Here is a 15000-nt window from a genome sequence, read left to right on the forward strand (position 1 = left end):
GCTAATGAATGCTTTTAATGCGTGCGCAGCTATGTAGTCATGTTGTATGACACTCGCCTACGGATAGGAAGGTCAAGGGTTCGTGTCCCGCTCTGAGCAGTGCATAGTTGAGTACTTGGACAAGGCTCTTTACTCACATTGTCTCAATGTAGTCAGGTGTAAAATGAGTACTGACAGTAAAAGGTGTTGCCTCTGTCAGAAAAAGAAATGTATTATCGCAGTGTGTTGCAGTTGGCTGGGGACTCCTTGTAAAGCGCATTGAGCACGTTTAGTGGATATTGCTTTGTATAAATGCTCTAGGTTAGTTGTTGGTATCATATTATTTTTTAAACCAATAAATTATTTCATCGGGTGTGTCGTTCAATTTCTTTTGGTGTCGTTGTGTTGTGACGAAATTTATCGGACAGTGTCATGCCATACGAAACGTATAGATAATATGCGCTTGGCTAAAAAGTTCACAACATTGCCATCCGTAAATATAACGGACCAATACACAAGACTATGTGTAACCTCAAACGTTTATAGTCAGGTATGAAAAGTTTAGACAAATATAGGATCTTTGATACACACATACACACACACACACATACACACACACCCACATATATATATATATATATATATATATATATATATATATATAATTATAATAACATATAGGTATTTGTTTTATTATATTATTTTATATATATAATAACAGAGAGAGAGAGAGAGAGAGACTGAGAGAGAGAGAGAGAGAGAGAGAGAGAGAGAGAGAGAGAGAGAGAGAGGGAGAGAGAACAGATCGTGCAATAATGTGCCGTTAGCTTAGGGTCTGATTGTCCTGTGGTCGAATCTCTATTCAAAAATTGCATTACAATTACAGTAATAAGAAAAAGGACTTTAAAATTCAAAACAAGAACAGAAGAAAAAAAATATCACTAAAGCTGGCCTTATTGCTTAAATGCCAACACAACAATGGTTTTGTTGACAATGATTTCACATATGCCCGCACGATGCTTGCTGTGCGTAAGATCGAGATCTGAAAAAAATTGTGAATAAAATAATGCCAGACAAATCAAAATAGAAAAATACAAGACAAAAATCATTCAAAAAATCAGCCTTCCTCGACTGCAAATCGAACCTACCTGTAATCAGGAGGTGTTGAGGTTCGATTCCCCAGACCGTTTATCAGTAGGTCTGAGGTTCGATCCTCAGTCAAGACCGGCTGATTTTTGTGGATATTATTTTTTCTTTACATTTATTTTCTTGCTTTGTCTGGCACTGTTTCAGATCTTTATCTTACACCAGTGCCTGCTCTCTACATTGTCACTTTGGTATACGTACCTTGCAGGTCATCCAATTTCAGATCACCATCTCCGTTCACATCCATCTTGTCAAAGGCCTCGTTAATCACCCGTACTCGTATAGGATGCATCGGAGGTGTCAGCAGCTCCATGAACTCCTTGAAATCAACATGGCCGTTTCCGTCCCGATCCATAGCCGTGAACAATATTTTTAAATCCTCATCACTAAAGTCCAAATGGTAGCTTTTGATTCCCATAGCCATCTCGTCAAAACATATCTTCTTAGAATAATCAATGTCCATCTTTCGGAATATGCATGATAACTGCTTCAGTGCACCACAACCCTTTTGAAGGCACTGGTTTTGGAAAGCAGTAAGCAGTGCTTCTGCCCTAGGGTCCAAATTTGTAATTCTTCTACTCATCGTGTTATTAGTTAAGTTAACTCTGTTTTGTGGTTAACAAGTAAAAATCACGAAATTGTTGAGATATGGAATTTCAGAATGTCAGCTTTATAAGATTAATGTTAATATAAGTAATCAATGAATGTCTTTAACATTAACAAAGTAGCATTGTAATGATTAATCAATTAACACGAAAAACTAATTAAAGCTAAAGTACGATACTAAAATGATATTGAAAGAGAGCCGGAAACAAGTTGACTTTGACAGATTTCTATCCGCACCACGGAAATCTGCAGTTGCCGCCTGACCAGCACAACATGTTAACAGAACAGCATAATTCTTATAGTGCTCTATGCAACTTAATATCTGTTATCACAATGCAGGTTTAATCGTCATGGTTGATATCAACGTTTGCTTCTAAAATGCCTTCCTCCGATTATAGTTAACCTCGAGATCTATAAATGAGACCAATCGCCTAATACAGTATTTTGTCGTGATGGTCCTATTAATTGAAATTTATGCGAAACCGAACGTATGGTAAATTGAGCTTAAATAAATGACTTCATTGAGGACTGTGCGTTTTATTTCTAACTCAGATTATTTTGACCTTAAACTTTTGACCTGAATGATATTCAGCTGGTTCATTCCGACAAAATGCCAGGTCGATCACAAATACTTCATGATTTGGTGAAAGGGCAATACGATTTATCTGAAAGATAGATGGAATACCAATCGTAACAAGAACATCTGATAACGTATGTATGACGTATGAGACTATGCCAGATAAAGCAGAAAGAAAAATAGAAGGAAAAAAAAAACTATCCTGTCTCGACTGCCAGTCTCTATCACTGTTTAATATACACTTTTGCAGATCCTTATCTTAAACCGGTGCCTATCCCAAATAGGATTCAATAGTCTGATGTCACGTCCACCTAGCAACGAGCAACTTGGTTCTAAACAAAGAAAATCGGTAGCCTACTTTTTATTCTTCATGCTAATAAAACTTTTTCACATGTCATGTGATCAGAATGTATAAAAGTCAAAACATGATCAGACTTATAATGTTTTTCTCCTTTGGGAGAAGTATTTCATAAGGGCGTCCGCCATTGTTCCGATAGTTTAGAACCAGTTAATAAGTTACTATGCGTCATTATGAGGGAAGTGACGTCACGACTGTTGAAGCCTATTTTCGAATCGCATCAAGATGGTATTATGTCGGACTGAACATTATGATCAAAATCAATCCTTAAATTTCATTCATAAACTGGCCTTTAACTTTTAGTAACAATCAAATGACACATCTGACCCATCTTCTGTGCCGTGATGTGGTCTTGGGGTATGACACTCGTCTTTGGAGCGAAAGATCGTGGGTTTGAGTTCCACTCTGAGTGGCGCATAATTGAGTTCTTGGAAAAGGCTTTTTACTCAAATTGCATCAACGTCCTTAGGTGTAAAATGGGTACGTAACCGTCAACATTGTTGACTCTGATCGTTATGTTGTAGCTTTTGGCTAAGGATTCCCTGTAAAGTGCTAGGAGCACGTTTTGTGGATATTGGACTGTTTTTTCTTTCTTCTCATAACGCTATCATGGTTTAGATGTTAAAAGTTGGATTTATAGTCCAAATTAATACATATTAGAAAAATGGCTTAAGTTTTAATGTTTTATTTTATAGAAAAATTATAATTTCTTAAACTTACCACAAAAGCAACAATTTCATGGTTATTGTATTTGAATATTCATATCTTGGTATCTGTTAACTACAATATAGAACCGTTTTGAAGCGAGAAGTCACATTAAATTATGTAAACTAACCATCAGATTGAGAAAAAAAATTGTGTGTACATAAAAAGAAAAGATAAAGATCTCAACGTGTGTATCTGAAACAGTGCAATACAAACCAGAGAGGGAAAAAGAAAACAAGAAAAAAGCCGTCTTAAAAAATCACCTCCACTTGCGATTGAACCTCATTCAACCGCGTTCAGACGTGCGGTCAATACACCCCAGAGGTCTCCGGATAATTGAGACGATTGCGTAACATCTGCGTATAATAATACCAGCATGTTTGGCCGGTAATGAGGAGGTCTGAGGTTCAATCCCTAGTCAAGGTAGCTGATTTTATGGGGATTATTTTTTTTTTTCTTTTATTTCTCTCTCTTTGTTGTGTGTTTCTGTTTCATACGCACGTTATAGATCTTTATTTTACACCAGTGACTGTTACCTAATTTGTCCTCTTTGATACATAAAGAAAAAGATCATCTGGAAATTTATCTGATCCGTAATATTCCAGTGCAAATGATGAACCTATAATTTTAGTCTATCAAAACATCAATTTAAAAAATCCTAAAGCATTCGTTTCTATGATTTTTGATAACATACAATCTCATTTACGGGTCAATGGATGGAGTTGTCGCATTTCGCAATTGTTGTCGTTGCTCAGACGCCGTAACCAAACGTGGTGTTGTTTACTAACATTTGACGTCGTTTTTTGTAGCTGTGATGAATGGAATCAATGAATCTCTAATAAACAGTGTCAAATTCGGCGGAATTTATATGCAAGCTACGCATTCGATCATCACATGATGCGAATCGGTCGTCGAAGAACTGTATCGATCGTTCTTTGAAGCTTTCCTCAACACTAGAAACGCATTTAGGAAGCCCGTGATCGTTGACGGAATGAATCAACAGGAAAAAAAACTGATCCGGCTTTTGATTACAGGGTTCTCATTTAATAAAATATCAGGACATTTTAATGTGTTGGAAAAAGTGTGTAAAGGGAATAGCAGGAAGCGATACAGAACTTCGACACACAAGAGAGTGAGCTACCACTATCACAAAGTTACGATATTTGGAGAAGTAAAGAGATTAGAAAAAAAAGGCATTTACCGCTTCCTTATGTAGAGATAATTAATTCTCCTTCTTTTCACAACTTTCAAACATTATATTCTTCTTATCCAACATCTCTCCTCCTCCTTCTCCTCCTCCTCCTCCTCCTCTTCAGCCTTCTCTTCCTCCTCCTCCTCCTCCTCCTCCTCCTCCTCCTCCTTCTCGTCAAACTCTCATTTATCTTTTCTCTCCTTGTTTTTAATCCACAATCTTAATTTAGTATCATGTCCAATTACAGATTATATCAAAAGAGAATTTTATAAATTTAGATGTTCTAAAATATGAAATTTAAGAATGTGTTTTTGTGAAACTCCATCTTTCTAAATAAAACAAGTAATTTTAGTCAAATCTCATTTTTTCGCAATAAATTAATGGGTTTTTTTTTCGTTTTGACAACTCTGGCACAATACATCAAACAAAACGCTGGATGGATGATGGAAAGGAATGAACAAGGATGAATAGCCCAACACCAGTGAGGAATGCAGGGGACAGATCGGGATGGAGGGCCAAAGGGCCCTGCTATGTCTAGTCTACGACCACCTCGGCCATGAGAATGAATTGAGGTGAGATGAGGTGAGGTGAGGTGACATAATACTGTTTTCAGGTGATGAATCACAATTTATCAATTCAACAATTTTAACCGTTTTCTTTTCTCTCTTGACATATTTCACCATCTATACGTGTAGAGGTGTTTGTAGGCTATTGAAAGTAAAGGACAAGGACGTTTAGTTGTTTTCAAAAAGCTGATAAATTGTTTTACATCTCTAAGCTTGAGGAAAACAGAAAACAGGCGTTGTCAAGCAACAACAGTTCCAAACAACTAACGTCATCAGGTCACGACGGTAATTTGATATTATAATGTCTATTCGAGTTACCAGTTTTCCAATATGATACACGTTCTTAAGACTTAAAACCAAGTTCAAACGAGGATATTTCTTAATAAATATGAATAATATATTGCGATATATTGTTTCATATAACGAATTTCTGTTGTATCTAAGAGGTTACATTAAGTGATCTGGTGACATTGTTTTCAACCCATTTACAAAATCAAATGTACTGTTTCAAATATAAAGAATATACTCCGTGTTTATTCTCGTGTCCTTAAGGATAAGTAAATTATTTACCAAACCAAAGAGTGTGGAAAAGGATTCATTTCTTTGAAATAACAGTATTAAATTACACGAGTCTGGAAATCTTTTGACTTGTTGTTCTTTAATCATAGAAACAGAATTACAATGTTGCTGTTGTTGGGTTCTAACTGCTTTGTCTCATTTGTATATGTTTTTTTTTCTTTCTTCTCTAAACCTACCATTTTTTTCTCCTCCTCCTCCTCTTCCTTCTCTCCCCATTCTCCTCCTCCTCCTCCTCCTCCTCCTCCTTCTTCTTCTTCTTCTTTTTCTTCTTCTTCTTCTTCTTCTTCTTCTTCTTCTTCTTCTTCTTCTTCTTCTTCTTCTTGTTCTTCTTCTTCCTTGTCTTCTTTCTTTCTTTCTTTCTTTCTTCTTCATCTTCTTCTTCTTCTTCTTCTTCTTCTTCTTCTTCTTCTTCTTCTTCTTCTTCTTCTTCTTCTTCTTCTTTTTCATCATCATCTTCACCACCACCACCATCATCAACATCATCATCATCATCCTCATCATCCTCATCATCATCATCATATTCTTCTTCTTCTTCTTCTTCTTCTTCTTCTTCTTCTTCTTCTTCTTCTTCTTCTTCTTCTTCTTCTTCTTCTTCTTCTTCTTCTTCTTCTTCTTCTTCTTCTTCTTCTTCTTCTTCTTCTTCTTCTTCGTCTTCTACTTCTTCATCCAAGTCCTGCTTTTCATCGTCCCCCTTTTTCTTTCTCATTCTCTGTTCCATGCTTTCCCCTCATTCCATCCGATAAAAAGGGTCACTAAAGAATAAATTTAATGAGTTTTAAAAGTAACAAAATACATTTCTGAGATCAGAAAACGATTTTGTATGTATATTAACTTATCCTCCACGGGCTCTATTTATTTAGATAAAAGTGAAATATCTACCGTGATAGTCATTGACGTATTTAACCTATTTAAAGTCAAAATCACATTATCTCCTTGACTCCAGATTCATTAAGATAACTTAACTCTATCGTTACCAACCGTAGGAAAATCGTCATATTTGTTACGATACCATCAATCTTAATCTCATTCTGTTTTGTTTTGTATAATCACAAAATTTGAAGTAAATGTTTTTGTTATAGCTATAATAAACTTGACACTGTGTTGTATAACTCATTTTCCGGATTTATAGAATTTACTTCTTGGTTTCATGTTTGAGTAAAAAAAAAATATATTTTTGTGTTAAGTGGGTGTGACGTTTCTTGGAAAATTCTGAAATGGCTTGTAAGGAGAGAATAAATTGGTTCACAAGTTGCAGAAAGTAATTTTGTGATATGGCTAATAAAAAAATGTCCATTGGGATTTTCCAGCGAAATTTGAGATTTTACAATGAGAGAATGAGATTGTTTATTTCTAATTCTGCATACTTTCAAAAAAATTTAAAGAAAAACCTGCACTTTAAACATTATAATTCATTTTTCCAAGGGGACTTAAACATTGAAATTATGTTTTTAGGAGCCGTTTTCCAAAATACCCCCCCCCCCCAAAAAAAAAAAAACAAAACAAAACAAACCCACTTTTCTAAATATTTCCTATTAAACTGGCTATAGCTCAGCCAAACCTTAACATTTTTAGAGTGAATAATCGGATAAAGTGTTATAGAGAGTTGTCTACTGTTTTACACAGTACCAGTACCCCAATTTCCATAAAATGCGGCATGTTGAGCATTTGTATTAAGCACCTCACACAATAAGGCTTTAAGTCAGTGGGCGGTAGAGGAGAGAAGAACGCAAACTGCAGCCCTGAAATTAATTTCTACATTAAAATTTCAGAGCGGGCATTGATGCAAGGACGCGGAAAGAAGTTGATGGGAAAAGAAGATAGGAGATAATTAGACGTGTTCCCTGCATGTAACTCGATGCTATCCAAATAGAGACAAGTAAGGAAAGAGCATTAGACCTCAATCAGAACAAAACAAAATAAAATCAAAAACAAAATATAATAATCTGTCTAGAGCTTGAAATAGCAAAATGATAAATATTGTTAGAAGGCAGGCTTCAATTAAGGAATGCATTCACGAATTGCGTCTTTCATTTTAACTCGTGTTGGTTTATTTTTATAAAAGGATTTTACGGGGCTAGTCACAATTCCAGATTTACAATTACAAGCATGCGAGAAAATGTAAGACAAAGGAGAATGGTTTAAATAAATAATAGACGTAGATTCCAAGAGCATACCATCAATGTATTTAGCTTGAGATCACCTAAAATTTTCATTTCAGGCGCAAACGCAGGATCCCATTAAGAGGGACTTACTCAAATGTTTTTCAAAACTTGAGCTTTTATACAGAGCAATATCCACTAAACGTTCTCAAAGCGCTTTACAAAGGGTCCCAGACCAACAGCAACAAGAAGATGTAAAACGAGACATGAAGCCTGTTAGACAATATTGCATTTTTCCCGAGACAACGCTATTAACAATCAGGTAATTATTTTACACCTGAGTAAGGTGAGAGAATGTAAGTGAAAAGCCTTTTCCGAGTACTCAAGTATGTTCCGAAAGCGAGCGTCATACCACAAGACCACAGACATAGTCGCATAATCATGGTTGTCAAAACAAAAATATTATCAGGCACATAACAGACAGAGGAAGGTAAATATCCCCTAAAACTCTAACTATACATTTGACTGTTTCCCTCCCAGCAAATGGATTCTGTCCAGGGCCAGGACAAAACCAAATAATATCATTTCAAGACAAACAGTAACCAAGCTGGTAAACCGATATCATAGGGGGAATAGATAGAAGACGCAGCAAACTCCTACCATGGGAGGCCAGAAGACTCCACCCAGTGATCTTAACTCTTTTCATTAGATGAGAATGGTGCGATTAAATAATGAGGGGTGTGAGGTTCGATCCCTAGTCGAGGCAGGCGGATATTTTAGGTTGACGTTTCCTGAATTTTACTTTCTGCTATGTCTGGCACTGTTTTCATACACAACCATTCGGATTTTTATAATACACTTGTATAGAAAAGCAGAAATGAAACATCTTAGAAGGATGTTAAGATTCTCATGGGCAGAGAAGAAAACTAATGAAGAAGTATGAGAGCAAGCTGAAACTAAAAGGTTACTAATTCGTACAATAAGAAAAAGACAAATGCAATTTTTAGGGCACCTAAATCGACATAAATGTATTGAACATCTTGCTCTCACAGGAAAGATAGAAGGTAAAAAGAGTAAAGGTAAACCAAGAAAAACACATTTGAATAATTTGAACAGTTGGGTGACAAAGAAAGGGAAGAGTAATATTTTTAGTTTTTTTTTGAGGTTATCTGATCAGAGAGGTGAATGGCGTACCATGATCACCGATGTCTGACACAGACTTGGTACTTGAAGAAGAAGAATAGAAAAGTCAAGTGAAATTTATTGCAAACTGTCAAACCTATCAAGTTTTCAATGGGCAGTTCGATAATAGCGCCAACCACCACGTTCTACAACAGTTCTCACTTTTCACTGCGATAACAATGCGGTAGACTTAATCCACATTTAAATGTATTATGATAATTTTGTTGCGTGCAACAGCTGGTTATAAAAACATAATTATGTAAAGGCATTTGGGGGTGGGGGGGGGGGGGCGCGTAATTCAAACGGTGACAATTATTATTATAATAAAATTGAATTTTAAAGAATATAATGGGACTTATTCCATATGTTGTGTACACACACACACACACACACACACACACACACACACACAGATAGTTGTATATATTTATATATATAATATATATATATATATATATATGTATATATATATATATATATATATATAATATATATATATATATATATATATATATATAAGCGTGTGTGTGTGTTTGTGTGTGTCTGTGCTCAACAGACCTTCCTATCTATCAGTCTGCCAGAGTGTTCAAAACATTAACTCAATGTGTCATAAACACTTTTGCATGGGTTATTTATTACTTTTTTGTACAAACAACTGATCTTACCAGATAATATTTATTTATGATACAATGCGATCTGTTGAAGCTCAAACATACATCATATTATATGAATTGAACAAGCTTGTGCATACAATTTTATCTCATTATTTAATTCATATAAAACAATAAAGGGTTTGAATAAAAAGCCCAACATAATAGAACTTTTATTGTAGAGATCAATTCTTTTATCGTTTTGATGTGTGTGTTTTTTTCTATTTATACGCCATTTTGAACATATTTTATATATTTTTAAAATATCGCATAGCAAATTAAAAATTTGATGGGGCAGAACTCTATTTTGAATATATTATCAACTCGAACATCAGATGGAAACAATGGAACTATTTATCAGAGAACAATTTTAAGAATTAAATTTTATTTTAGTTGAAGTTGATTATTTTGTTGATATTCATATTATGACAAGGGATGAATTGTTTTTTATCTTTATCGTGTGTTTACAGATGTACATTTTAGTTGATGGATCTTCTTTATAAACCATGCTTACTTTTTTATGCTTCACAAGTAACAATCGATATTATGCCATCTGCATGACAAGTATAACCACATTGTATAAATTCCCAATGAAATATCCATAGTGAGTAGATAGCCCTATTCATGCAGCTGTCGTACAAAAATGGTCAGTGAGCTAAGTACTATACTCAGTTTGTCACACTAATTGTTCCTAGTTTAGGCTTGCAATAATTTACGTCACGGATATCGTATCATATTTCCATCAACACTTGTCTTACCGTAATATGTTTTGTTTCATATCACTGCAAAGCGCTTAGAGTCTGTGACAACGGGGTAAAGCCGTATATAAATGCCATTTATTATTATTATTATTATTATTATTATTATTATTATTATTATTATTATTATTATTATTATTATTATTATTATTATTATTATTATTATATGCATATGCTGAGTAAATGGATGCTTTTGCAACTTAACTAATTCGGGATTATAATCAGATGTACCGATGTACACGACATATTTGAACATATGTAAATGTTGCTGCTCGAAGCTCGAAGAAATAAATAATATGAAATTGAATGTAAACTTCAATTTTATTACAAGAATATATCAAATGAACGTTTCGGGTTTCACCTTTATCTCTCGTAACAACTCCACTATCACATCTCATTCATCTGTAGTGTTTCATTCATCTTGTTTTATTGATAAAAGGGAAACCCCAAACGTTCATTTGATCTGTTCTTGTAATAAAATTGAAGCTTACATTCAATTTCATGTTACATATTTGAACAGGGACACAACTATGGGCTTGATTTATTATTGTATTGTAATGGACAATATTTTGCGTTGGTTTGAGAGTGTTTCCATTTAGGTTATCAGACCTGCAAATAAATACACCTTGAGATATACTAGTTAAACCAATCGCTGCTTTAGTCAAATCTTTCAAATTTCAAATAGTTCAATTTAAAACTATAGAGTGAAAATAGTTGAAAAAAGGTTTGTTTTTTTTTACCCTGTCATTTCTAAGACCCTTACTAACGCTTATTCTAATTATTATTAGACTAGATAGATGTGTTTTTCTTTTTTCTTTTCAATAAACGCATATCTTTGTTCACTTCAAAATCATAATCTAATGGTCATTGCTGTATTTTCTGACGTAATTATCATTTTTATCATCATACTGTGTTCACCAAAATAAGTGGTTCCAATTCTTTTCGAATATTAATATTATATTTTCATGTCCTATTTCTAATTTTGTTTATACATGTATACCTATTTATTTTATATTAAGCTTCGTATTCTTATCGATGGTGTACATCACTGGCGGTCGGTCAATAGAGCGAAGTTGTTTTGTGCCGCCCTATATTTTCCGTAGATTAGCATGTCAACCAAACAAAAAAATTAAAAATTTAGCACATACTGCTTTTTGTTTTGAATTTAATATTTGACGACTCGTGCGTCGCTCCACGAAGGCGGCGTCAAATCGGCACGTTTCATCTTTCCCCCGTTGCCTGCGCGGGGTGACAATGAGCGGAGGGTGTGGTGTGGCGGGGAAGTATTTTTGTTTATATGAGCCAGTCTTCGTTTGGCCGTCCTGTCCTTATCCTATACTCTATTGTACCTTGAAGAAAGTTAGTTACCACTCCCCAATCTCCCTCCACCCTCCCTCCCCAACTAACTATTGTCTTTCACTGCTAAAATAATTAGGGCAAGACGGCCAATCTAGCGATGCACGCCCTGAGGTCCTACTTGGGATAAATTGAAACCATATCAGTTTTATCACTGAAAGAAGAGGCTTTGCTTCACTAAGATATACGGATGAAGAGAATGGCAATTAATATATATTTTGTCATTGTTAGTTTTGCTTAAATATATATTAAATATCAAAAAGAACAGTAAACAAAGTATGCACCGAGAAGAGCCCCATGGTTCTATAAATAAAAATCCCTGACCCAACGGAGTCCTTCATCCCCACACACTCCCAACCGATCACTACTCAACTTGTATTGTGTGCCTTTTCTACTACTAATAGTATAATTATAAAGATGTCGCTGATTGTGTGTGAAGTTAACAAGTGCTTTGCGTTTGGAATTTAATGTGTATTTTTAATTTCAATTATTCTAAAGTTGTGTGTCATACCGTTAGTATTCAGAGAAAATGTCTTATCGCTGTTGTCATTGTTTATGAAACCTCCCTGTTTTTATCTTTGGAAAATTTCTTGAATCATTTAATTTTAAAAAGTTATTTCTGTAATTTGTAACCAATCATGAATCATGTTGATTTTTTAATTGAAAATCGATTCCGACACTTATCCCTCAAGAGAAAATAGTGGTGAAAGACTTAGGTCCACACAAACCAGTGAATTTTAACTTAGTTTCTAACACACCAAGGAGACAGCGCCGATTTAATAATGATTATTTTAAAACTGTTGAATGGCTTACTGCCAGTGAAAGCCGTAAAACGCTTCATTGTTTTTATTGCTTGATTTTTGGTGATGTATGCTCTAAGTGGACAACAGGAGGATTCAGTGATATTGCGCACATCTCTCAGGCACTGAAGAAACATTCTGAATCAAAAAGCCATGTCACAAATGCTGTTAAATATAAACTTTTCAACGTTGTAGACATAAGAAATCAGTTGGAAACAGGACATGCTGCGTCTGTGAGTCGTTATAATGAACAGGTGAAAGTTAACAGACAAGTTTTATCCAAGATAATTGATGCTCTTTTGTTTTGTGGTGTACATGAAATAGCCCTTAGAGGTCATGATGAAAGCACTGAATCATACAATCGTGGAGTTTTTTTAGATCTTATAACGCGAGATGCTAAAAATGATCCATTGCTTGCAAATCATTTGGAGACAGCAACTGTAGCGCGCTATACGTCTAAGGAGACGCAAAACGAGCTCCTAAACTGTATGTACAATATTTATTTGGAAGAATTGAAAAGTGATATTACAAATACAAAGTTTGTTTCGGTTCAAGCAGATGAGGCCACGGATGCAGGAAAACGTACACAGTTCGTTATTATTTTAAGATTTTTAAAGGGAGGGAAACTGGTTGAAAGGTTTTTAGAATTTGTTGAAGTCAGTGATAGGACAGCTGACGGACTAGCAACAACTCTGACGGAAGCTCTTGAGAAACTAGATGTGAAGGAGAAATTAATTGCTCAGACATATGATGGAGCAGCTGTGATGTCTGGCCGACTTTCTGGGGTTCAGGCAAAGCTCAAAGAAACATTTCCGAACGCTGTTTTTACTCATTGTTACGCCCACCAGTTAAATTTAGTATTAAAACAAGCGTGTTCACGTATTAGAGGCTGTAAAATTTTCTTTGCAAACATTATAGCATTTTCCACTTTTTTCTCTCATTCTTCAAAACGAGTCGACGCCTTCCGTCAATTTTGCCAACGCGCCCTACCCACGCCCTCAGAGACTCGCTGGAATTTCCAATCCCGTCTTATTGCTAGTATAGCGGCCCAGAAGGAGGAACTTATCAGCCTTTTTGAGAAAATATTAGACGAAGATTGGGACGATGATACAACTCAAAAAGCATCTGGCCTTTTAAACATTTTAACAAATGAAACATTCGTTTTTTTCCTCAATGTTTTCAACAAAATCTTTATGAATGTTGACATATTATTTGGAATACTCCAGAGACGCTCACTTGATTCGCACATGTGTGAAAGGGCAATAAACACATTTCAGATGCAGTTTCTTCCATTAGGATGGAAATCAGTTCATATTTACCAGAAGAGCAACATCAAGCTAAAAGAAGAGAGATGACAGAAGTGAAAATAAGTTGGCAGCCATTGAAGCATGCGACATAATAGCAAATCAAATTACCGATAGGTTTAGTCAGCATAACGCAGTCATTTCATTTAACCTCCTCAATGTAGACAATTTCCCGACCTTCGTTAATTCCTTTCCCAAAAATTTAATATCAGAAGCAGTAAAATATTACCCAATTCTTCATAAACCTAAACTGACGACAGAATTAGAAGTTCTTTATTCAAATAATACCTTTACTCAATGCGAATCAATGATCGAGTTGTACCGATTGATATGCACCTCTGAATTAGGAACAACATTCGTTGAAGTCACGAAATTTTTGGAGATAGCGCTTACCACACCAATGACAACAGCGGAGGCAGAAAGATCGTTTAGTACTCTGAAAAGGATTAAAACAGCTTCACGTGCCACAATGAGCCAGGATCGTCTCAATGCTCTGACATGCATCACAATCCATAAGGATACCATAGGATCCATTAACAACTTCATTAATCGAGTCATAGACCATTTTGCCCTACAGAAAGATCGACGAATGGACCTCTTGTACAAATAGTACACGCCATTGACGTAAGTCTCGTTAATATTCTAACACATACACATACACGCACACACAAATACACGCACATATGCAAACATATGCACACATAAAGACAAGCAATACCCCCCTCCACACATACACACACACACACACACACACACACACACACACACATACAAAGTAGGTCAAATTTAGTTAAATTAACTAGACCAATAAAATTTGATACTGTATTTCGGATTTGTGCCGCCTTAAATACAAGGTGACCAACCGCCCCTGGTGTACATGTTATTAAATGCACGTCGATTCTTATCATAAATAGTGTATGGTAATGTATCAATCAACTTTGTTTATGTCATGATGATTGATTTGTGACATCTATGATAATTTCCATTGTCAGGATCAATAAAAGTAAACTTAATTTATGGTTTTATATAGCACAATATCAACTAAACGTGCCCCAAGCGCTTTACTGTGCGTTTCTGACCAATAACAACACGTAACGTTTAGAAAGAGACATGACGCCTGTTAGACGGTATTACAATGTCTTT

At 35.2% G+C, this 15000-nt stretch overlaps 2 protein-coding genes across 13 annotated transcripts in view; one reads left to right on the top strand and one right to left on the bottom strand.

Annotated features, from left to right (window-relative positions):
- The window catches only part of LOC144973118 (calcyphosin-like protein), a 43752-nt gene that overhangs the window by 27399 nt on the left and 1353 nt on the right, over positions 1 to 15000 (bottom strand). For 9 of the 12 annotated variants that reach the window (XR_013645496.1, XR_013645495.1, XR_013645494.1 and 6 more), the window contains exon 2: positions 1327 to 1793. Coding sequence is in view for 4 of the 12 variants with exons in the window: in XM_078915169.1 (XP_078771295.1) it covers positions 1327 to 1708 (382 nt within the window). In the remaining 8 variants the exon portion in view is untranslated. Of the gene's footprint in view, positions 1 to 1326; positions 1834 to 15000 lie in introns of all 12 variants that reach the window. The other 3 variants (XR_013645499.1, XR_013645500.1, XM_078915168.1) reach the window with 1 other exon arrangement.
- LOC144973961 (zinc finger MYM-type protein 1-like) lies at positions 13042 to 13908 on the top strand. The gene has a single exon (XM_078916850.1). The coding sequence runs from the start codon at positions 13042 to 13044 to the stop codon at positions 13906 to 13908; it is 867 nt and encodes a 288-aa protein (XP_078772976.1).

The sequence above is a fragment of the Berghia stephanieae genome, chromosome 5, assembly GCF_034508935.2.
Source record: "Berghia stephanieae isolate SIO BIC M18660-M18661 chromosome 5, UCSD_Bste_1.3, whole genome shotgun sequence".
In the NCBI taxonomy this organism is placed as follows: domain Eukaryota; kingdom Metazoa; phylum Mollusca; class Gastropoda; order Nudibranchia; family Aeolidiidae; genus Berghia; species Berghia stephanieae.